General features: G+C 58.9%; 1 protein-coding gene across 1 annotated transcript in view; it reads right to left on the minus strand.

The window, feature by feature from the left end:
• PKP1 (plakophilin 1) overlaps positions 1-23,302 on the minus strand; it is a 92,376-nt gene that overhangs the window by 11,241 nt on the left and 57,833 nt on the right. Inside the window, exons 5-11 of the mRNA XM_064173432.1 lie at positions 21,129-21,336; positions 19,104-19,281; positions 14,375-14,489; positions 11,576-11,731; positions 11,308-11,484; positions 5,084-5,237; positions 3,658-3,844 (exon numbers count right to left, since the gene is read on the minus strand). Coding sequence (XP_064029502.1) covers positions 3,658-3,844; positions 5,084-5,237; positions 11,308-11,484; positions 11,576-11,731; positions 14,375-14,489; positions 19,104-19,281; positions 21,129-21,336 — 1,175 coding nt within the window. The remainder of the gene's footprint in view (positions 1-3,657; positions 3,845-5,083; positions 5,238-11,307; positions 11,485-11,575; positions 11,732-14,374; positions 14,490-19,103; positions 19,282-21,128; positions 21,337-23,302) is intronic.

The raw sequence follows: 23,302 nt of genomic DNA on the forward strand, positions 1-23,302 counted from the left end.
GATGCTCCAGGAAGGAGGAGCAGCCACAGCTCCCCGAGGGACTGCTGAGCCTACAGCTACAAGAAGGAGCAGGCAGAGAACCCTCAGCTTGTGTGGGTGCTGGGGGGGGTCAGAAGGGGAAGATCCTTAACTTCCTTCTCTGCCTTGCTGAAATTTGCTGGAGCTTGGTTCAGCACCAGCCTGGGCAGGGTTGGACTTGGTGACCTTAACTGGTGGTTGGAGTGGGAGATCTGACTTGGTGCCAGGGCTCAGTTGGTCAGGAGGTGATAGGTTGGACCTGATGATCCTAAAGGTCTTTTCCAAGCTGATTGGTTCTGTGATTCTTTTCCAGCCCAAATGGTGTCCTGATTCTCTGCTTCTGTTAAACCAATGCTTTACAGCCCCAGAGGCAAAGAGAGGCCAGCTCAGAGCTGGGGGTGGCAGAAGACACAGGTGCCAGGGAGCAGGCACTGTGCAGATCCCCCCAACCAAACCCATGCCAGTGCTGGAGGGCAGGGAAATGTGTGCCCAGGGATACTGAGGCAGGTGAACAGAGAGCACTCTGCAGAGCACCAAGGGCATGGTGGTGCCCATGGCATCGTGGGCAGCAGTGAGACCTCTTCTGCTTCAGCAGTGACCCTGCAGTGCTGGACAGGAGGATCCCTGAGCTCTCTTCCCAGCAGATATATTCTGTGGTTCTCTTCCCTGCTGCTGTTGGCTGTGGTGGTGGGAAGGAGCTGTGCAGTGTGGGACTCACCACGCTCAGCATCAGTGGTGGGGGCATGGGGTCTGCACCCAGCCTAGGCAACAGCCCCCAGCAGAGGTGTTGGATGCTGCAGGCAATGGAACAGCTCTCTTAGAAGAGAGCCTGAGGGAGATGGAGCTCTGTGGCCTGGAGCAGAGGAGCTGAGAGGTGACCTCAGCAGTGCTGGTAAAGATGCAAAGGTGAGTGGCAGAGGCTGGGGCCAGGCTGTGCTGGGGGATGCCAGTGCCAGGGCAAGGGGCAGTGGTGGAAGCTGAGGCAGAGGAGGTTCCATGGGAACATGAGGAGGAATTTTGCCCTGTGAGGGTGCCAGAGCCTGGCACAGGCTGCCCAGAGGAGCTGTGGAGTCTCCCTCTCTGGAGATATCCAACCCCCTCCTGGCTGTGTTCTGTGTGAGCTGCTCTGGGTGCTGCTGCTCTGGCAGGGCTTGGGCTGGCTGAGCTGTGGAGCTCCCTCCCAGCCCCTGCCACTCTCTGCTGCTGTGATCTGGTTACTGCCAGCAGGGAGTGGGGGAGACTCCTTCTGATGTGGCACTGTGTGCCCTGTGCTAGGTGGCCCTGCCTGGGCAAGGACTGGATGATCTGCAGAGGTCCTTTCCCACTGCCCCCACTCTGGGATCCTGTGGCTGGAGAAATGCCACCCAAATTCCCTGCTCATCTGCACAGGCTGCACAGGGCAGTGAGGAAGATGAGCTGAGGGGAAGCAGCAGGGGCCCAGCTGGCAGCAGGGGAGATCTGCACCTCTGCTCTGTGGGAAGAGGCCTTGCATGGCTGGGAGGGTGCAGAGCCCTGCAGCAGGCTGCTCAGAGAGGCTGTGGAGCTCCTTCCTTCCTTCCTTCCTTCCTTCCTTCCTTCCTTCCTTCCTTCCTTCCTTCCTTCCTTCCTTCCTTCCTTCCTTCCTTCCTTCCTTCCTTCCTTCCTTCCTTCCTTCCTTCCTTCCTTCCTTCCTTCCTTCCTTCCTTCCTTCCTTCCTTCCTTCCTTCCTTCCTTCCTTCCTTCCTTCCTTCCTTCCTTCCTTCCTCCCTCCCTCCCTCCCTCCCTCCCTCCCTCCCTCCCTCCCTCCCTCCCTCCCTCCCTTTCTCTTTTTTCTCTTTCTTTCTGCAGACTTCCAAGCCCCACCAGGATGTGTTGCTGTGTGCCCTGCCCTTGGTGCCCCTGCTCTGCCAGGGGGCTTGGAGTGCATCACCTCCAGAGGTCCCTTCCAACCCCCAGCACTCTGTGGCTTCAGCTGCACCATGGCCTGGAGAGGTTGGTCCTTGAGGTCCCTCCCAGGCTGGCATCTATGAGTGATGGGGAGGGAAAGGAAGGATTCAGGTCTGGGACACTGTAAGAACTGGGGAGTTTCTGAGAAGGAATTTGTGCCAGGGACAGGAGGAGCACACTGAAGGCATCTGCAGGGTTTAGCAACTCCTCAGTGAGTCACTGCAAGCAAAGCTGCTCACACAAAGCACTCCAGACAATTAAGGTGAGCACAGGCTCAGTTGTGCAACGCTTTGCTGAAGCAGTGAAATGAGTCTGAGGGATCTGGAGTGGGACTGCAGGCTGAGCTAAACCCCACTGAAAGCAGCCAAGCCTTACAGGAGGGTTGGGTCCTGTGTTAATTGGCTTTGCTGGGGAGTGGAAGGAGAGGAAAGCAGCAAAGTGGCTGAGGTTGGCTGGCTGAGGGCCAAGCTAAACAAGGAGGCTGCTTGTAATGCCTGAGAGTCTCCCTGCTGCCCTGGGACAAGATGTGGATGCTGAGTGGTTTGTCAGGGGCTGGGGGGGAAGGCAGGAGGAGGTCTTTGCCCAGCAGAGAACAGCAGCCTACTGCCATGGGGTATGGTAGAAGCCAGGCAGGTGGGAGGAGAGGTGGAAGAGTAGGAAGGAGAATACCTGATCAGAGAGCAAATGGTCAGCTGAGTGCTGGCTGCAGGCAGAGCAGGAGAGCAGCAGCACAGGGAGAGGATCCTGCCCCTCTGCTCTGCTCTGACCTCACCAGCAGCACTGCCTCCAGCTCTGGGGAACACAGCACAGAGGGACTAGAATGTGCTGGAGAGGGTCCAGAGGAGGCCACCAAGATGAGCAGAGGCTGCAGAACCTCTGCTGTGGGGACAGGCTGGGAGTTGGGACTGTTGAGCCTGGAGAAGAGAAGGCTCCAGAGAGAGCTCAGAGCAACCTTCCAGTGCCTGAAGAGGCTACAGGAGAGCTGGGGAGGGACTTTGGGCAAGGGCTGGGAGTGGCAGGATGAGGGAGAATGGATTTGAGGTGGGAGATGGGAGAGGGAGAGGAGGAAGGAATTGTTGAGAGTGAGGGTGGGGAGAGACTGGCACAGGTTGAGGGTGGTGAGACCCTGGCACAGGTTGCCCAGGGAGGTTGTGGAGCACAGAAGCACCCAATGGGATCAAAGATCACATTCTGTGCTTCTGTGCTCCACAACCGCCCTGGAGGTGTTCAGGACCAGGCTGGATAAGTCCTTGAGCAGCCTGTGCTGGTGGGAGCTGTCCCTGCCCATGACAGGAGCTTGCAGCTGGCTGAGCTTTCAGGTCCCTCCCAACCCATTCTATGGTTCTGTGATGCTGTTTCAGTTCTTTTTCAGTCTCTCAACATCCAACCAGCAAACTTCCTGAGGCCTCTCCACAGCCCCCACCTGGATGGCTCAGCTCTGTTCCCAAGAAGCCACCACTGAGAGCTTCTCTCCACCAACAAGCCTGGAACCTCTTGGATCTCAAGCAGAGGGAGAGAAAACCACTTTGCTGTGGCTCTGCAGGGTGCTGGGCAGGTGCTGAGCTCTCTCTGACTTAGCAGGGGCTCAACAGTGTCTGCTCAGGTCCCTCCATGCCTCCTGCCCCTGCAGGGTGCTGGGCAGGTGCTGAGCTCCCTCTGGCTTTGCAGGGGCTCAGCAGTGCCTGCTCAGGTCCCTCCTGCCCCTGCACTCACCCATTTCGGCACAGGCTCACTGCATTATTGAGCAGGTTGCTTGTCAGGTAAGACTTTCCCAGGTGTGGGTTGGACAGGATGAGGTTCCTCAGAGTGTAACAAGCTGATGTCATGATCTCCCCATAGCTGTTGGTGTTTCCAGACTGGAACGACAGGAGACGTGATACATCTGGGAGCACCTGGTGAGCTGAAGAGGTGGAATGTTCCAATCAACACTTCAATAGAAGCCAGCAGGAGGACAATGCAAGGAGCTTATCTCTGCGAGGCGGCACTGATAAGGAGAGCCCTTAATGGTATAATTGCCAGCAGCTTGGCTTTCAGAGGCCAGAGAGTGCTTCGGGCCTCTGGAAGGGCAATAATCTTGGCCCTGGGTAGCCAAGCTCAAGGCAGGTCCCCAAACACCTCAGCAGCCTCTGGGTTTGTCTGTGCATCCTGCCAGCTGCTGGCACAGCTTGAGGCAGGGCAGAACCCACGGGTGGGTGTCAAACGGCTGGGGCCAAGCTCTTTTGGCTGGTCAGAGCAGGGAGCCAAGGGCTGCCAGTTGGAGCAGGGAAGGTTTCACCTCAACAGGAGGAGGAACTTCTTCAGTGTGAGACTGTTGGAGCTCTGAGCAGGCTGCCCAGAGAGGTTGTTCAGTCTCCTTCTCTGGAGGCTTTCAAAGCTCTCCTGGATGCATTCCTGTGAGGACTACTCTGGGGGTTCCTGCTTTGGCTGGATGAACTTTGGAGGTCCCTTCCAGCCTCTACAGCTGTGTGATTCTGTGTCCCCTGCAGCTGTCCTTCTGGCCGTGTGAAATGCCACTGTTGTGCTCAGCTTGAGAGCTTGGCAGTGCCTGACTGTGGGGGTTGGCAGGGGGAGATGGGCAGGTGGGGTTATTCCAAAGGGGAATGGCCTCAACCTGAGGCTGGGGAGGATTAGGTTGGACATCAGGAAAAGGTTTCTCCTGTTGAGAGTGGTCAGGGGCTGGGATGAGCTGCCCAGGGAGGTGATGCAGTCCCCCAGCCTGGCTGTGTTTCAGGTGGTGCTTGGGGCTGTGGGTTAAGGTGACTCTTGCAGAGCAGGGCTCTAGGTTAGGCTTGGTGACCCTGAGGGGCTGTGCCAGCCTGGATGCTTCTGTGGCTCTGTGGGAGCCTTCAGTGGGGGTGCTGGAGGTCACAGCCAGGGACTGTGCTGAGGCTCAGCAGCCAGAGCCTGCCTCCAGTCACAGGCTGTGGAGAGACCTCCTGTCCCAAGCTCTCATCCCAGCCTCTCCCTCCCTGCTTGTGCTGCTTGGGGCTGTGGTTTCAGGCGAGCCTTGCGGAGCAGGGTCCTAGCATGGCCTCGGTGACCCTGAGGGGCAGTGCCAGCCTGGATGTGTCTGTGACTGCGTGATGAAGAGTGACCCAGCAGGCAGTGGCGTGGCAGCTGCTGCGTGGGGGTGGCTTACCCATGGGTTTGTGCAGGGCAGGGTGCCTGGACATGTTGCTGAGCAGCGAGGCTCCGGAGCGGACCACGTCGGGGCTGGCGGCGTGCAGCAGGCGGGCGATGCGCGGCAGTCCCTTCTCCTTCAGCCCGATCAGCTGGCTCATGGCACTGGACATCTGCGGGGGGCACAGGGAGGGGGCCTGAGTGGGCATGGCACAGCACAAAAACTGGCCTGGGGCAGATAGGCAAACATCCACCCAGGCAGGCGGCAGAGCTGGGCACTGGGTTCAGCAAGGGTCAGCGCAGGAGGCTCAGCATCCAGCAGTGCAGAGTCCTGCACAGTGTCACAGTGTCACAGTGTCACAGTATCATCAGGGTTGGAAGAGACCTCACAGCTCATCAAGTCCAACCCTTTAGCACAGAGCTCAAGGCCAGACCATGGCACCAAGTGCCACGTCCAGTCCTGCCTTGAACAGCTCCAGGGACGGCGACTCCACCACCTCCCCGGGCAGCCCATTCCAGTGTCCAATGACTCTCTCAGGGAAGAACTTTCTCCTCACCTCCAGCCTAAATCTCCCCTGGCACAGCCTGAGGCTGTGTCCTCTTGTTCTGGTGCTGGCCACCTGAGAGAAGAGAGCAACCTCCTCCTGGCCACAACCTCCCCTCAGGTAGTTGCAGACAGCAATGAGGTCTGCCCTGAGCCTCCTCTTCTCCAGGCTAACCAATCCCAGCTCCCTCAGCCTCTCCTCGTAGGGCTGTGCTCAAGGCCTCTCCCCAGCACCTGGGGAGGGAGAATGAACTGCAGCAGCCCCAAGGAGAGGGAGCTGGGAGTGCTGGGGGAGAGCATCCCTGGGGCAGCAATATGCCCTGGGGGCCAAGAGGGGCAGTGGGAGCCTGGGGGGCATTGAGCAGAGTGTGCCCAGCAGAGCCAGGGAGGTTCTCCTGCTCCTCTGCTCTGCCCTGCTGAGACCTCATCTTGAGCACTGCCTTCAGTCTGGGGCTCCCCAGTTGCAGAGGGACAGGAACTGCTGGGGAGAGTCCAAGGGAGGGCTATGAGGATGATGAAGGGACTGCAGCACTGCCTGGAGAGGAGAGGCTGAGGGCCCTGGGGCTGAGAGTCTGGAGAGGAGAAGGCTGAGAGGGGATTGGATCAATGTCTGTAACTGTCTGAGGACTGGGGGTCAGGAGGGGGGGACAGGCTCTGGGGGTCAGGATGGGGGGACAGGCTCTGCTCACTGCTCCCTGGCACAGGACAAGCAGCAGTGGATGGAAGCTGCAGCACAGGAGGTTGCAGCTCAGCACAAGAGGCAACTTCTTGCCTGGAAGGGTCCCAGAGCCCTGGCACAGGCTGCCCAGAGAGGTTGTGGAGTCTCCTAGTGTGGAGCCTTTCCAGGCCTGTCTGGATGTGTTCTGTGTGCCCTGAGCTGGGTTGTGTGGCCCTGCTCTGGCAGGGTGGTTGGACTGGATGATCTCCTTGGGTCCCTTCCAACCCCTGACATCTGGGATCTGGGATCCTGTGATCCAGTGCTGATGTCCCCAGCAGAAGGAGGACACAGAGCTGTTGGGAGTGAGCCCCCAAACCCTCTCTACAGCTGAGCTAAGCAGAGTCCTGATGCAAGAGGAAATGTTGCAGAATCTTGGTCCTCTGCCCAGCTACAGAGTTCCCTTTGTGCTCTGTTGGGTTCTGAGACCTCTCCTCCAATCCTGCCTCCAGCTCTGCTGTCCCCAGCACAAGAGGGACAGGGAACTGTTGGAGGGAGTCCAGAGGAGGCCACAAAGATGCTGCCAGGGCTGGAGCAGCTCTGCTGTGAGCACAGGCTGAGGGAGCTGGGGGGGTGCAGCCTGCAGAGGAGAAGGCTCCAGGGGCACCTCAGAGCTGCTGCCAGAGCCTGAAGGGATCCTGCAGGAAGGCTGCAGAGAGACTTCTGCTGAGGATGTGTGAGCCAGGCCAAGGGGAATGGTTTGGAGCTGAGGCAGAGCAGGGTTGGAGTGGAGCTGAGGAAGAAGCTCTTCATCAGGAGGGTGGTGAGAGCCTGGCACAGGCTGCCCAGGGGGGCTGTGGCTGCCCAGGGAGGCTGTGGCTGCCCTCCCTCTGCAGCTGCTGCAGGCCAGGTTAGGTGAGGCCCAGAGCAGCCCAGCCTAGCAGGCAGTGCATGGCAGGGAGGTTGCAGCAGATGATCTCTGAGGCCCTTTCCAAGCTGAGCCCTTGTAGGATTCTCTGTGGTTCTCCAAGAAGAGCTCCTGTGGGACACCTTCTGCCACCACAGTCCCTCGTGGTCACTTACTGCTCCTCCCCACAGACACCTGCAGAGTCCATCACAGGGGTGGTGCTTCTGGCCTCTGCCTGGAGCCCTGGTGGGATTAGGAGCTCACCCAAGTGGTGTTCCCCAAAGTGTCCCTGTCACCCTCAGCCTCCCCAGTGCCCTTGCAGCTCCCTGCCACACCACAGGCAATAGGAGCAGCCAATGGACACCTTCCAAACATAAGCTGAGGACCAAAACTGCTCACTGTGGATCCTGATCTCCTCTTTGCTTAGCTGAATCTGGGAGGTCTCAGGAGGCAGCCAGTGCAGATGGGTGTCTGGGGGTGTGGAAGCACAGACCACTCGTGGATTGCCCTCTTATTGGCAGGGTTTAAGCTGAACTTCTCAGCTGCTGCCCCCCCAGAAGTGCTCCTGCAGACTGCCACAGCACCAGAGCTATGTGCACCACCAGTGACATGGGGCTGGAAGGCAGCTCCACTCCAGATGGCTGAGGCTCAGTTTCCCTCCCAAGCTGCAGGAGGCACAGGTGCCACAATGGACTCCCAGCAGCAGGACTGGGAGGTGTAAAGCAGAGCCTGAGAAGGGATTTGGAGCCATCCTCTGTGAGCTAAAGGACTGCAGGCAGCTTTACAAGCTTGGCCTCAGCTTCTCCTTTCATTCAGGTGGCAGCAAATCCAGAAGCCCATCCCAAGTGGACAGGCTGAGGGAGCTGGGAGTGTGCAGCCTGGGGAGGATAAGGCTCTGGGGGGACCTTAGAGCTGCTGCCAGTGCCTGAAGGGGGATAAAGGAAGGCTGCAGAGAGACTGCTCCCAAAGGCCTGCAGGGACAGGCTGAGGGCAGTGGCTGCAAAGTGGAGCAGAGCAGAGTGAGATTGGATGTGAGGAGCAAGTTCTGCAGCAGGAGGCTGCTGGAGCACTGCAAGAGGCTGCCCAGGGAGGTGGTTGAGGCTCCATGCCTGGACATACTCCAGGGGAGGCTGGGGAGGGCTGTGGGCAACCTGCTGTGGTGGAGGATGTCCCTGCTGAGTGCAGGGGCTTGGACTCTTGGACTGGGTCAGCTTTGGAGCTGCCTTCCCACTACAACCATTTTATGGTTCTATGAATTGCAATTCTGAGCTGGGATAAGAACCCTGACAGGAGAAGCCATCTCTGCCCCCTGGGAAAATGCCTCCTGTGCCCTTCCAGAGGCTGCAGTGAGTGGCTCCAGCTCTGCCAGGGCTGGGCTTTGCCTGGCTGCTTGTTCCTCACACTGTCCAAGAGAGATTCTCATCTGATGAGGTCATTTGCTGACAAGTGGATTGAGAGCAGCCTGCAGAGGAGGACTTAGGGGTGCTGGTTGATGAGGAGCTTGGCATGAGGTGGCAACATCTCCTGGCAGCCCAGGAGTCACCTGTGTGCTGGGCTGCACTGGCAGGTGTGTGGCAAACAAGCTGAGGGAGCTGATTCTGCCCCTCTGCTCTGCCCTGCTGAGACCTCACTGCAGCACTGCCCCCAGCTCTGGGGCACCCAGCACAAGGACATGGAGCTGCTGGAGAGGGTCCAGAAGAGGCCACCAAGATGAGCAGAGGCTGAAGAAGCTCTGCTGTGGGGACAGGCTGGGAGAGTTGGGGCTGTGCAGCCTGGAGAAGAGAAGGCTCCAGGGAGAGCTCAGAGCAACCTTCCAGTGCCTGAAGGGGCTGCAGGAGAGCTGGGGAGGGACTTTGGGCAAGGGCTGGGAGTGGCAGGAGAAGGGAGGATGGATTTGAGCTGGGAGAGGGGAGACGAGGAGGAAATTGTTGAGAGTGAGGGTGGGGGAGACCCTGGCACAGGTTGCCCAGGGAGGCTGTGGAGCACCTCCCTTTGATCATCTCCCTGTGATCTTTGATCCCATTCTCTGCTTCTGTGCTCCACAACCTCCCCGGAGGTGCTCAGGACCAGGCTGGATGAGTCCTTGAGCAGCCTGTGCTGGTGGGAGCTGTTCCTACCCATGGCAGGAGGGGTTGGAGCTGGATGATCTCAAAGGTTCCTTCCAACTCATTCCATGACTCTCAGCCTGCTGAAAGCCTTTTCAGGTCCATGGAGCACACAGCTCCAGCTCCATTTCTCCGATCACTCTCCCCACGGTGTGCCAGCCTCCCCATGTTGTGCCAGCCTCCCCACGGTGTGCCAGCCTCCCTCTGCCCTGCTGAGTTCAAGCTGCTACAGTCTTTGCCACCGAGAGGCTGGCAGGAGAGCAGAGCTGGCAGGTTGGTGCTGTCCCAGCAGCCAGGCTCCTCCCGTGAGTCACCCACCCTGCGTTCCTGGGCGGGACGCCTGGCACAGGTGCCAAGCCTCTCCTGCCCAGGGAATCATTATCTCTCTATCTCCTCAGCCATCTCATTTAAGTTGGAACTGATGAGCTTTGACACAAACAGACAAGTCCAGGGCTGTCCACGTGAAGGCAGCCTGCGAGGACATGCCCAGGGTAGCGACACAGGGCACGGCGCCGCCGCTGTCGTGACGCAGGCTGTGCCCACGGCCTCACCTCGATGGCTTTGCCAGCTCCCTGCTGCCATACCTAAGGGTGAGGACACCTGTCAGAGCTATTTGACAAGCAGCTCTGCTGTGAGGACAGGCCTCAATCCACAGCACAAAGCCACCCTGTCATTAGAGCCACCTCCCACTCGAGCAGCAGCCGGGCAGGGTGGTGCACACGCAGCTCTTGTCGCTCCTTCGCTGACATCTCTCCACCTGGGCACCCCTGGGCACATCCTGGCTGGGGTCCTGAGCAGAGCATCTTCGCAGCAGGAGATGCTGGCAAGCATGGGCAACAGAGAGGGGAGACTTGGAAAGGCAGATTGAGATGGGAGATGAGGAAGGAAGAGTGGAGAGAGACTGGCGCAGGTTGAGGGTGGTGAGACACTGGCAGAGGTTGAGGGTGGTGAGACACTGGCACAGGTTGCCCAGGGAGGTTGTGGAGCACAGAAGCACCCAATGTGATCAAAGATCACATTGGGTGCTTCTGTGCTCCACAACCTCCCTGGAGGTGTTCAGGGCTAGGCTGGATGAGGCTTTGAGCAACCTGTGCTGGTGGGAGCTGTCCCTGCCCATGGCAGGAGGGGTTGGAACTGGAGGACTTTAAAGGTCCCTTCCAACCCAACCCATTCTATGAACGAATCAGTGAACAGATGTGGGATAGACCCTTGGGGTGCTGATTATGGGATGCTCCTCTCCCTTATTTTTGCCACTAATAAACTCCTCAGCTGGAGCTTCCACAGTGGCAGCAGTGCCCTGAGGTTCACAGGCTCACAGGATGTTAGGGGTTGGAAGGGACCCAAGGAGATCGTCCAGTCCAAGGCCCCTGCCAGAGCAGGACCACACAATCCAGCTCAGGGCACACAGAACACATCCAGACAGGCCTGGAAAGGCTCCACACAAGGAGACTCCACAACCTCTCTGGGCAGCCTGTGCCAGGGCTCTGGGAGCCTTCCAGGCAAGAAGTTGCCTCTTGTGCTGAGCTGCAACCTCCTGTGCTGCAGCTTCCATCCACTGCTGCTTGTCCTGTGCCAGGGAGCAGTGAGCAGAGCCTGTCCCCCACTCCTGACCCCCAGAGCCTGTCCCCCCCATCCTGACCCCCAGAGCCTGTCCCCTGCTTCCTGACCCCCAGAGCCTGTCCCCTGCTTCCTGACCCCCAGAGCCTGTCCCCTGCTTCCTGACCCCCAGAGCCTGTCCCGCCCCTCCTGGCAACCCTCAGATAGTTATAATCATTTATCAAATCCCCTCTCAGTCTTCTCTTCTCCAGGCTCTCAGCCCCTCCTCACCAGGCAATCCCCTCCAGTCCCCTCCTCATCCTCCTTAGCCCTTCGCTGGACTCTCTCCAGCAGATCCCTTTCCTCTCAAACTGGGGAGCTCAAAACTGAACCCAGTATTCAAGATGGGGTCTCAGCAGAGCAGAGCAGAGGGGGAGGAGAGGTTGTAGGAGGTCACTCTCCCTTCTGATCCCCGCCGGAGCTGAGCAGCACTTACCAGCCCTCGGCTCGCAGTCAGGTTCTGCAGAGCTCCAGCACAAGCTTCCAAGGTGGCATCCTTCTTGCTCTGATCCATCAGGGACAGGTAGGTACGGATGGCATCAGAGTGGTAAAGCCAGCTGGGTCCTTTGGGCTTGAAGTCCTCCTCAGGAAGGGGCACACCATACTCATCGTTCTGCAGAGAGAGGAGAGCCGCGGGCTGGGACGCTGCTCCTCGTGTGCAGCCCAAGGGGACAGCTCCAAGCCCTGGGTGCCAACCTTCTTACCTCCATCTTCCCACTCCTGCTGTTGAAGCAGCCTGTGAGGGTTTTGTCCATGTAGACACTGCGAGCCATGTGGTTGAGCTGGGTGTATTTGTTGGGGACCTCAGCATCCAGGCGGTAGGAGAGGTTGTGCAGGATGCAGATGCAGTTCTCCACGGACTGGAAGCGACCCCAGGGGAGAGAGGAAAGCTGCACATTAGGCAGGAGAAAGGCCTGGGAGCAGCATCTGCTATAGCTGCAGAGAGGACCAGGCTATAAGCAGCTTTTGGAGCAGTTCTGCTGCATCATCTCCCTGCTTAAGGTAGTAATGGCTGAGGAGGAAGGAGGAGGAGATGGAAGAAGTGAAGGCTACAGGAGAAGGAGGAGAGGGCAGGAATGGAGGCGACAGGAAGATGAAGGAGGACAGGGCAGGAATGGAGGCTACAGGAGGAAGAAGGAGGAGAGGGAAGGAATGGAGGCTACAGGAGAAGGAGGAGGAGAGGGCAGGAATGGAGGCTACAGGAGGAAGAAGGAGGAGAGGGAAGGAATGGAGGCTACAGGAGGAAGAAGGAGGAGAGGGCAAGAGTGGAGGCTACAGGAGGAAGAAAGAGGAGAGGGCAGGAATGGAGGTTACAGGAGGAAGAATGAGGAGAGGGCAGGAATGGAGACTACAGGAGGAAGAAGGAGGAGAGGGCAAGAATGGAGGCTACAGGAAGAAGAAGGAGGAGAGGGCAGAAATGGAGGCTGCAGGAGGAAGAAGGAGGAGAGGGAAGGAATGGAGGCTACATAGCCCAGATGCTTTATTGTGGATCTCATTGGCATCCCATAATCCTGGAATGGGTTGGGTTGGAAGGGACCTCAAAGCTGATCCAGTGCCAACCCCATGCCATGGGCAGGGACACCTCCCCGAAGCACAGGTCACTCATCCAGCCTGGCCTTGAACACTTCCAGGGAGGTTGTGGAGCACAGAATGGGATCTTTGATCCCTGGGCAATCCTGTGCCAGTCTCTCACCATCCTCACTGCAAACAACTTCTTCCTCACATCCACTTTCAGTCTCCCCTCTGCCACTTCAAACCCATTTCTCTTCCTCCTCCTCTCATTCCCAGACCTTCTCAATAGTCCCTCCCCAGCCCTCCTGCAGCCCTCTGCAGATCCTGGAGCTCAGGAGCCAAAATATTTGGCTGTATCCTAATGTCTGGCAAAAGGAACTTGTGATGCCCACCACTGCCTCAGGCCTGGAGTGGAGCATTTGCAGTCCTGTAGGAGGCTGCACTGTGGCTGGGAAGGACAAGAGCAGTCCCCAAGAGCCCAGTCCCCATCTTGTGTTTGTTTGAAAGGGGTTTTGGGATATGCCCAGGGATGGATATAAGCTAGGGGGGGGGACAGGCTCTGCTCACTGCTCCCTGGCACAGGACAAGCAGCAGTGGATGGAAGCTGCAGCACAGGAGGTTGCAGCTCAGCACAAGAGGCAACTTCTTGCCTGGAAGGCTCCCAGAGCCCTGGCACAGGCTGCCCAGAGAGGTTGTGGAGTCTCCTTGTGTGGAGCCTTTCCAGGCCTCTCTGGATGTGTTCCTCTGTGATCTCTGTTAGATTGTATGGTCCTGCTCTGGCAGGAGGCTTGGATGAGCTCCTTGGGTCCCTTCCAACCCCTAATATCCTGTGAGCCTGTGTGCCCTGAGCATTGGATGGTCCTGCTCTGGCAGGGGGATGGACTCGATGACTCCTTGGGTCCCTTGCAGCCCCTGACATCCTGGGATCTGGGATCCTGGCTGTGACCTGCCCTGGGGGCTCCTGCTCTGGCAGGGGATGGACTGGATGAGCTCTGGAGCTGCCCTCCAGCCCCTGGCATTCTGTGAGCCTCTGAAATCTGCTTGGTGAACTTCTGAGTGTGACTGCTGAGCTGTAAGGCTGCAGGGATGTGCAGCTGTGGCCATGGCACCTGGGGACATGGTTCAGTGGCCAGGGTGGTCTCAGGTGGGTGGTTGGGCTGGGTGAGCTCAGAGAGCTTTTCCAACCCAGCCAACTCCATTCTGTGACCATGGAAATCAAAGGGACCTACAGACCCATGAGGGTGCTTGGGGAGTTGAGCATCTCCCCTGTGGAGAGAGCCTGAGAGCCCTGGCATCCTGTGATCTGTGATTCTGTGATCTGTGAGCCTGTGATCTGTGAGCCTGTGACCTGTGAGCCTGTGACCTGTGAGCCTGTGACCTGTGATCTGTGATCCTGTGATCCTGTGAGCCTGTGACCTGTGAGCCTGTGATCTGTGAACCTGTGATCCTGTGAGCCTGTGACCTGTGAGCCTGTGATCTGTGAACCTGTGATCTGTGATCATGTGAGGCCGTGAGGCTGTGATCTGTGAGCCTGTGATCTTGTGAGGCTGTGATCTGTGAGCCTGTGACCTGTGACCTGTGACCTGTGATCTGTGATCCTGTGATCCTGTGAGCCTGTGACCTGTGAGCCTGTGATCTGTGAACCTGTGATCTGTGATCATGTGAGGCCGTGAGGCTGTGATCTGTGAGCCTGTGATCTTGTGAGGCTGTGATCTGTGAGCCTGTGACCTGTGAACCTGTGAGCCTGTGACCTGTGACCTGTGACCTGTGAGCCTGTGACCTGTGATCCTGTGACCTGTGAGCCTGTGACCTGTGACCTGTGATCCTGTGACCTGTGAGGCTGTGATCTGTGAGGCTGTGATCTGTGAACCTGTGATCTGTGATCCTGTGATCTGTGATCCTGTGAGGCTGTGACCTGTGAGCCTGTGACCTGTGATCTGTGATCTGTGAGGCTGTGACCTGTGATCTGTGGAGGGCAGGCAGAGCTGTACCTTGTCGTCAGGCCGGTTGGAGGCCACACAGTTCTGGGAGTAGGTCATGACTGAGTCGATCAGGCCAGGGTAGTTCCTCATGGTCTGGCGTCCCATGTCTGCAGAGCTCAGGTTCCTGGGGGCAGGCAGCACACAGCATGGCAGGAGAGAAAGAGAGCAGAGGATTAGAAGGTTCACTGCTTGGGCTCTGTCCTGCCTCTGCCTGGAACAGGGATTGAGGATGTGGTTTGAGATCACAGAGCAGCAGAGGCTGGAAGGGACCATAGAATAGAACCATAGAACCCTAGAACCAGGCAGGTTGGCAGAGAGCTCCAACATCATCCAGTCCAACCTAGCCCCCAGCCCTACCCAGTCAACCAGACCATGGCACCGAGTGCCTCAGCCAGGCTTTGCTTCAACACCTCCAGCCACAGCCACTCCACCACCTCCCTGGGCAGCCCATTCCAGTGCCAATCACTCTCTCTGGGAAGAACTTCTCCTAACATCCAGCCTGGACCTGCCCTGGCACAGCTTCAGGCTGGGTCCCCTTCTTCTGTTGCTGCTTGCCTGGCAGCAGAGCCCAACCCCACCTGGCTACAGCCTCCCTGCAGGCAGCTGCAGGCAGCAATGAGCTCTGCCCTGAGCCTCCTCTGCTGCAGGCTGCACCCCCCCAGCTCCCTCAGCCTCTCCTCACAGGGCTCTGCTCCAGGCCCCTCCCCAGCCTTGCTGCCCTTCTCCAAACACCTTCCAGCACCTCAACAGATCTCTGCAATGGAGGAGCCCAGAACTGGACACAGCACTGCAGGGGTGGCCTGAGCAGTGCTGAGCACAGGGGCACAAGAACCTCCCTTGTCCTGCTGCCCACACTGCTCCTGAGCCAGCCCAGGATGCCATTGGCTCTGCTGCCCACCTGGGCACTGCTGCCTCCTCTGCAGCTCCTCTCTCCCAGTACCCCCAGCTCCCTCTCTGCCTGGCTGCTCTCAGCCACTCTGGCCCCAGCCTGCAGTGCTGCTTGGGGTTGCTGTGGCCAAAGTGCAGAACCCTGCACTTGGCCTTGTTCAGTCTCATCCCCTTGGCCTCTGCCCACCCATGCAGCCTGGCCAGGTCCCTCTGCAGGGCTCTGCTACCTTCCAGCAGCTCCACAGCTGCTCCTAGCTTGGTGCCATCTGCAGACTCACTGCTGCTGGACTCAATGCCCTGCTCCAGATTATCAATAAAGATATTGACCAGGACTGTGCCCAGCACTGATCCCTGGGGCACACCACTGGTGCCAGCTGCCAGCTGGATGTGGCACCATTCACCACCACTCTTTGGGCTCTGCCATCCAGCCAGTTCTTGACCCAGCACAGAGTGAATCTGTCCAAGCCAGGAGCTGCCAGCTTGGCCAGGAGCTGCTTGTGGCAGACAGTGCCAAAGGCTTTGCTGCAGTCCAGGTAGACTCCATCCACAGCCTGCCCAGGCAGGAACCTGATCATAAAAGGAGCTCAGGTTGGTGAGACAGGATCTGCCCTGCCTAAACCCCTGCTGGCTGGGCCTGAGCCCTTGGCCACCCTGCAGCTGCTGTGTGATGGCACTCCAGATGACCTGTTCCATGCCCTTGCCTGGCACTGAGCTCAGGCTGACAGGGCTGCAGTTTTCTGGCAGAGGCTGCCCAGTGAGTGCTGTGGTGATGCCCTTCTGAGCAAAGAGACTGCCCAATGAGTGCTGTGGTGATGCCCTCCTGAGCCCTGGCAGCTGCCAGCACAGAGGAGTTTCTCCAGTCACTGGAAATGGCTTTTGCTCTGTTGCTGGGGTTTTGCTCTTTCCTGCCTCTCTGCCTTGTAGCTTGCAAGTGCAAACCCAAGCGAGGTTGGCAGTGGCTGTGAGACTCTGGCTGCAGGCATTCCAGAGCTGGATTTGATGTTCACTCTGCTTTGCAGCCTCCTCATTAACATGAATTCATCTGCAAGCCAGAAATGCTTGAGCAGCAATGGCTGCAGCCCAGGGCAAAGCCAAGGCTGCTCTCATCTCTGTGTTGTGATGTGGCAGGGCAGTGAGTCACAGCCACCCTGGCTCAGCCCCGGAGCAGGGGCTCTGGACACAATCACTCTGCTCTCCTCTGCCTTGCTCTCCAGTCCTGCTCCCACCCAGCCTCCTGTCCTGCTTCTGGCTGCTGCCACCTGAAGGGACACTGTGGAGAGGCTGCTGCTGGGCTCTGCTCACAGGGAGCTGGAGCCAGGGCAAGGGGGAATGGCCTCAACCCGAGGCTGGGGAGGGTTAGATTGGACATTAGGAAGAGTTTTTCCCTCTTGAGAGTGGTCAGGGGCTGGGATGAGCTGCCCAGGGAGGTGCTGCAGTCCCCCAGCCTGGCTGTGTTTCAGGAGGGTTGGATGTGGTGCTTGGGGCTGTGGGTTAAGGTGCTCTAGGCTGGGCTTGGTGCTCCTGAGGGGTTGTGCCAGCCTGGATGCTCCTGTGGCTCTGTGACAGCCTTCAGTGGGGGTGTTGGAGGTCACTGCCAGGGACTGTGCTGAGGCTCAGCAGCCAGAGCCTGCCTCCAGTCACAGGCTGTGGAGAGCTCCTGTCCCAAGCTCTCATCCCAGCCTTTCCCTCCTTCTCCTGAGGGAATGGTGGCACTGGAGCTGCTCACATCCAGCAGTTCCAACTGCTGACCCAGCACCACCTTGGACACCAAACTCTGTCCCCAAGTGCCATGGCCACAGCTTTCTTCAACCCCTCCAGGCACAGGCACTCCCTGGGCAGCCTTTGCCAATCCCTGACCACTCCTCCAGCAAACAACATTTTAACTCATCTCCAACCTAACCCTGCCCTGGCACAATTCCAGGCCATTTCCTCTCCTCCTCTCACCTGAGACTGGAGGGGAAGAGACCAACACCAACCTGGCTCCAGTCTCCTTGCAGGGAGCTGCAGAGAGCCATGAGCTCTGCCTCCAGGCTCTTCTCCAAACTAACCAACCCCACTTCCTTCTGCCCTGCTCTCCAGACCCTTCCCCAAAGCACCTCTGGGCTCCCCCATGCCAAAGTGCTGCCCAGGGAGGGCAGGGGAGGGAGCAGCAGTTGCTGTCTCTCCGCCGCTGCTCCCAGCCGGGGCAGGTGATGGGATCAGGGCTCGGGAGGCTGCTGCCATCTCCCCCCATTTCGTTCCACAAGCAGATGGAGCCTCTGCGAGCTGCAGGGCTGGTCAGGGTGTGGCTGGTGCTGTGCTCCCTCGGGGAGAGCTTCAGCTGAGGAAAGTGCCTCATTAGACAGCTTTAGGTTTTCCTGCTGTTTCCCCACTGCTTCCCAGTGAGAGGAGGAGGAGGGAGGAAGGAGAAGCAGCAAGTCAGGGCCAAGAGCCTCTCTAAAGGGCTTCCCCTTCAGAAACATAACCCCCCCTGGGCTCAGTCTGCTCCTCCTGCTCTGCAGCTGAGCCACCTGTTGGGAGCATCCAGGAGAAGGCCAGGCCAGGGCAGGGGACTCTGTCCTAAGAGCCAGTGGGACAATGCTGGCTCCCCACAGACACAGGAGTCTGCCCTTTGGCCACCTCACATCAGACCAGGTTGTGTTCTAGTGACGTGGATTTGCTCCTCTCACACAGAGGAGTCCTTTGGCCACCTCACATCAGACCAGGTTGTGTTCTAGTGACATGAATTTGCTTCCCTCACACAGAGGAGTCCTTTGGCCACCTCACATCAGACCAGGTTGTGTTCTAGTGACATGAATTTGCTCCCCTCACACAGAGGAGTCTGCCCTTTGGCCACCTCACATCAAACCAGTTTGTGTTTTAGCAGCCTCAATTTGCTCCTCTCACACAGAGGAGTCCTTTGGTCACCTCACATCCAAACCAGTTTATTTTCTAGCAACACAGATTTGCTCTGCCAGCCTCAATAACATCTAAGTGTAAAGCAGGTCAGGAGCTGAACACTGCCAGGTTTGGCTGTTGTAGCTCTCCCAGCTCAGGTGATTTGAGCAGAAGCTGAGCAAGGACAAATTGGTTTAACAATCCCCCCCCAGCTAGCAGGAAAAACATTTTGCCTCTAATTCTTTCCTGCACTTTCTCCTAGAAGCAGAGAACTGTTTGGGTTGGCAAAGCTCTCTGAGATCCTCCAGTCCAGCACCAGCCCAGCCCCACCATGGCCACCAAACCCTGGCCCCAGGTGCCATGGCCACAGCTTTCCTCAACCCCTCCAGCCATGGGCACTCCACCACCTCCCTGGGCAGCCTCTGCCAGGCCCTCACCACTCCTCCAGCAAAGAAACTTTTCCTCCTCTCCAACCTAACCCTCCCCTGGCACATTCCCAGGACATTTCCTCTCCTTCCATCCCCTGAGCCCAGGCAGCAGAGCCCAACCCCCAGCTGGCTGCAGCCTGCTCTCAGGGAGCTGCAGAGAGCAATGAGCTCTGCCCTCAGCCTCCTCTGCTCCAGGCTGCTCACCCCCAGCTCCCTCAGCTGCCCCTTCCCAACCCTGCTCTCCAGACCCTTCCCCTCGTTTGTTGCCCTGCTCTGGACCTGCTCCAGCTCCTCAATGTCCTTCTTGCAGTGAGGAGCCCAAACCTGTCCCCAGCACTCAAGATGTGGCCTCAGCATAGCCCAGCCCAGGGGCACAATCCCTGCCCTGCTCCTGCTGCTCTTTCCAGGAACCTTTCTCAGGGAGAGTTTCAAAGGGATCCAGTTGCAGAGAGGATTTCCTTAGCTTAGTGCAAGAGGACTTAGAGAGCTTCAGCTTTTTTTCCCAGCAGCCCCAGGCTGCAGCATGTCCCTGCCTGGTGACTCACCTCAAGCATCCTGTGGCATTGAAGAAGACTTCTGGGTCGATGATTTCTCTTGTCCTGTTGCAGCTGCCATCAGACCAGCCAGAGAAGGGGATGATGACACAGTCTGTCAGGACAGGCAGGGCCTCCTGGATCAGCTCTTCTTTCAGTTCATCAGTGGAGGAGAGGTTCCAGAGCAGCCCTAGGGAGCAGGTGGCAGAGAAGCTCAAGCAGGGAGCCAGCAGGCAGCTTTCTTTAGGTCAGGGTGAATTCCAGCCACAAAGGCCTCCATCCCTCCTTGAACTGCTCCAGAGGCTGCCCCAAGCCTTAGTTTCTGTCCATCTCTGTGGGAAACAGCAGAGTGGGCACCAGAAGCGTGGTGCCTCGTGGGGGTTGGCATCTAAGCATCCTCCCTCCTCCCAGAGTGGCTGTTTGTTGGCATTAGCTTGCAGGAGGCAGGCAGCTCTCGAGGGGGTCTGGCCAAGGGCTGCAGGCACCATGCTCAGCCATGGCTGAGGGCCACCTGCACCAACAAACCCACCCTGAGCCTTCAACAGAGAGAGACACCAATGAGACAACCCAGCTGGGACTGCCCTGGGGGGGGTGGGCCTGGCAGGATGAGCACAGCTGTGTGGGCAGCTCCTTCCCCAGGGGGACCTCATCAGTGTTGATAAAGATGATTCTCTTCCCTGCTGCTGTTGGCTGTGGTGGTGGGAAGGAGCTGTGCAGTGTGGGACTCACCACGCTCAGCATCAGTGGGGGGGGGGCATGGGGTCTGCACCCAGCCTAGGCAACAGCCCCCAGCAGAGGTGTTGGATGCTGCAGGCAATGGAACAGCTCTCTTAGAAGAGAGCCTGAGGGAGATGGAGCTCTGTGGCCTGGAGCAGAGGAGCTGAGAGGTGACCTCAGCAGTGCTGGTAAAGATGCAAAGGGGAGTGGCAGAGGCTGGGGCCAGGCTGTGCTGGGGGATGCCAGTGCCAGGGCAAGGGGCAGTGGTGGAAGCTGAGGCAGAGGAGGTTCCATGGGAACATGAGGAGGAATTTTGCCCTGGGAGGGTGGCAGAGCCTGGCACAGGCTGCCCAGGGGGGCAGCTCTGGGTGCTGCTGCTCTGGCAGGGCTTGGGCTGGCTGAGCTGTGGAGCTCCCTCCCAGCCCCTGCCACTCTCTGCTGCTGTGATCTGGTTACTGCCAGCAGGGAGTGGGGGAGACTCCTTCTGATGTGGCACTGTGTGCCCTGTGCTAGGTGACCCTGCCTGGGCAAGGACTGGATGATCTGCAGAGGTCCTTTCCCACTGCCCCCACTCTGGGATCCTGTGCCTGGAGAAATGCCACCCAAATTCCCTGCTCATCTGCACAGGCTGCACAGGGCAGTGAGGAAGATGAGCTGAGGGGAAGCAGCAGGGGCCCAGCTGGCAGCAGGGGAGATCTGCACCTCTGCTCTGTGGGAAGAGGCCTTGCATGGCTGGGAGGGTGCAGAGCCCTGCAGCAGGCTGCTCAGAGAGGCTGTGGAGCTCCTTCCTTCCTTCCTTCCTTCCTTCCTTCCTTCCTTCCTTCCTTCCTTCCTTCCTTCCTTCCTTCCTTCCTTCCTTCCTTCCTTCCTTCCTTCCTTCCTTCCTTCCTCCTTCCCTCCTTCCCTCCTTCCCTCCTTCCCTCCTTCCCTCCTTCCCTCCTTCCCTCCTTCCCTCCTTCCCTCCTTCCCTCCTTCCCTCCTTCCCTCCTTCCCTCCTTCCCTCCTTCCCTCCTTCCCTCCTTCCCTCCTTCCCTCCTTCCCTCCTTCCCTCCTTCCCTCCTTCCCTCCTTCCCTCCTTCCCTTCTCTCCCTTAGTTTTCCTTCCTCCCTCCCAGCCCCTCTCACTCTCATGCTGTGACCTGCCGATGCGAGGACCCCTCACAGGACACCTAAACCCCCAGCCCCTCCTCTGCCTTCTGCTGCCTGCCGCCGCTGGCTGCCAGGGGGGCACCGCGCACCCTCCTTGCGCCGGGGCAGCGGCGCGGCTCGGGGGGCGCAGCGGGCAGGGGCGGTGGGCAGCAGGGTGCCCGCTGCCGCCTACCTGTCAGCTGCTTCTGGATCTCGGCGCTGCCCGTCCTGCGCAGCAGCCCCACGCACTCGCGGACGCCGTTCTGCCGCCGCGTCTCGATCTTGTTCGTGGGGTTCTTGAAGACCAAGTTCCGCAGCGCCCCCGCCGCTGCCCGCTGCACGTTCTGGTTCGTGCTGCGGAGCAGCTCCACCAGCTTGGCGATGCCCCCCAGCCGATAGACCTGCAGCGAGGAGACGGCAGCTGGCACCAGCGCCCCCGGCACAGCGGCGCCGCGGCGGGCACAGCTGGCACGGGGAGGCAGGAGGGCAGTGTGCCGCAGGGGAGCTGGCAGGAACGGGGAGGGGGAGGGCTGGGGTTTGCAGAGGGCATGTCTGGGGCAGGGCATGAGTGTGAAGGTTGGGGTTGGAGCTGGCACTCAGTGTGCCCAGGTGGCCGCGAAAGCCAATGGCAGCCTGGCCTGGATGAGACACTGTGGGCAGCAGGGGCAGGAGGTGCCCATGCCCTGTGCTCAGCACTGCTGAGGGCACAGACAGCAGGGGCAGGAGGTGCCCATGCCCTGTGCTCAGCACTGCTGAGGGCACAGGCAGCACGGGCAGGAGGTGCCCATGCTCAGTGCTCAGCACTGCTGAGGCCTCTGCAGGAAGGGGCTGCAGCCTGTCCAGAGCAGGGCAGTGAGGCTGCCTGGAGCAGCTGAGGGTGAGGAGGGGCTGAGGGAGCTGGGGGTGAGCAGGTAGAGCAGAGGAGGCTGAGGGCAGAGCTCATTGCTGCCTGCAGCTGCCTGCAGGGAGGTTGCAGCAAGCAGGGGGCAGCCTCTGCTGCTTGGGAGCAAGGGACAGGAGCAGAGGGAATGGTTCCAGGCTGCCCAGGGGAGGCTCAGGCTGGAGCTCAGGAGATATTTCTGCCCTGGAAGGGTTCTCAAAGCTTGGCACAGGCTGCCCAGGGCAGTGCTGCAGCCCCCATCCCTGGGGGTGTTCCAGCAGCTGTGGAGCTGGAGCTTAGGGCCATGGTTTGGTGCTGAGCCTGCAGTGCTGGGCAGGGTCTGGACTGGGTGAGCTTGGAAGCCTCTTCCAACTGGATGCATTCTGTGACTCTGGATGTCTGTAACAGCCACGGGCAGAATCCTTTGCTGATGTAAACATCTTTGCTCCCACAAACTTTCAGCAACCTCCACCAGCTTGCAGCAGGGGAAGTGTTGCTCTGCCTGCCTGTAGGGGCCACCCACAGGAGTGGCATTGTGTGCTAGGCTGTCTGCACAGGCTGAGCTGAGAGGCATGCCCATGGCACAGCCTAACCACCCTCAGGAGCAGCCAGAAGCACTGCTGGGGCACACTCCAGCATGGGCAGGTTGGATAGGAGGAGGAGAATCATGGAGCAAAGCTGGAGTTGGGGAGAGTCAGGCTGGAGGTGAGGAGGAAGTTCTGCACCATGAGGGTGGTGAGAGGCTGGAATGGGTTGCCCAGGGAGGGGGTTGAGGCCCTATGGCTGGAGGTGTTTGAGGCCAGGCTGGCTGAGGCTGTGAGCAGCCTGATCTGGTGTGAGCTGTCCCTGCCAATTGAGGGGGATTGGAACTGGCTGCTCCTTGTGGTCCCTTCCAACCCTGATTCTAATTTCCTTCCTCCAAGAGTGGTCAGGGATTGGAAGAGGCTGCCCAGGGAGGTGGTGGAGTCTTCACCCCTGGAGGTGTTCAAGAAAGGAGCAGATGTGGCACTTGTGGAGCTGGAGGTGTTGGGTAGAAGGTTGGAGTGGATGATCTCATGTGGTTCAGGGTGGAAGGTTGGAGGGGATGATCTCATGTGGTTCAGGGTGGAAGGTTGGAGGGGATGATCTCATGTGGTTCAGGGTGGAAGGTTGGAGGGGATGATCTCATGTGGTTCAGGGTGGTTTGGATGTGGTGCTTGGGGCTATGGTTTAAGGTGAATCTTGTAGAGAAGGGCTCTAGGTTGGGCTTGGTGACCCTGGGGGGCCTGTGCCAGCCTGGATGGTTCTGTGTTCCTGTGACCTTAGAAGGCTTTCCCAACCTTAATGAGTCTTTGATTCTATGACAGAGGAGTGGACCCCAACCTGCAGGACCCTGCCCAGCTGCTGGGGAGGTCTGAAGGCAAACTCCTCCAGCTGACCTCTCCAAAACGATGAGTTCCTACTGCAGGACGTCCTCTGTGCCAGGCATCCTGGGGACACCACCCCAC

Source organism: Pogoniulus pusillus, chromosome 39 (genome assembly GCF_015220805.1).
Source record: "Pogoniulus pusillus isolate bPogPus1 chromosome 39, bPogPus1.pri, whole genome shotgun sequence".
Taxonomy (NCBI): Eukaryota; Metazoa; Chordata; class Aves; order Piciformes; family Lybiidae; genus Pogoniulus; species Pogoniulus pusillus.